General features: G+C 66.6%; 1 protein-coding gene across 1 annotated transcript; it reads left to right on the plus strand.

The window, feature by feature from the left end:
- Positions 1 to 228: 228 nt before the first annotated feature.
- LOC103810371 (interferon-like) lies at positions 229 to 582 on the plus strand (the record flags this gene model as incomplete). The annotated part of the gene is made up of 1 exon (XM_009083269.1): positions 229 to 582. A coding segment is annotated over exon 1 (354 nt), but the record flags the coding sequence as incomplete, so codon positions are not given.
- Positions 583 to 586: the final 4 nt, after the last annotated feature.

Here is a 586-nt window from a genome sequence, read left to right on the forward strand (position 1 = left end):
CCGCCCTCCTCAACCACGGCCACCCCACCAACACGCTTCCCCGAGACCACCACAGCCACCAGACCAAAATGGAAACCACGGCCGGAAACTCACTGCAATCAGAAAGTGGAGAAGGGAGAGACGACGCCACACATAAAAACGCTCACCCGGCAGCGCCCCAAGCACAGCCACCACCACCACCAAGCCCGACCGACCAGCCTCCTGCCCGGCACCACCCACAGCCCGACCATGGCAGCGCACGCGACCCCACAGCCCCACCTGCGGCACGGTGCCCCGGCGCTACTGCTCCTCCTCACCGCCCTCGCCACCACCCTCGCCTGCCAGCACCTCTGGATCCACGACCACACCTTTCCCTGGGACGCACTCCAGCTCCTCCAGACCATGGCTCCCAGCCCACCACAGCCCTGCCACCACCACCACCCGCTCTTCTTCAACGACACCCTCCTCCACGACAGCCGACACCCGCAGCGAGCCGCCGACACCGCCCTACGCATCCTCCAGCGACTCTCCCACGCCCTCAGCAGCCACAGCATCCCCCAACACTGGGACACCCAGGCAAGGGACGACCTCCTCAACAAACTCCAGC

This window comes from Acanthisitta chloris, unplaced genomic scaffold (genome assembly GCF_000695815.1).
Source record: "Acanthisitta chloris isolate BGI_N310 unplaced genomic scaffold, ASM69581v1 C16282652, whole genome shotgun sequence".
Lineage (NCBI taxonomy): Eukaryota > Metazoa > Chordata > Aves > Passeriformes > Acanthisittidae > Acanthisitta > Acanthisitta chloris.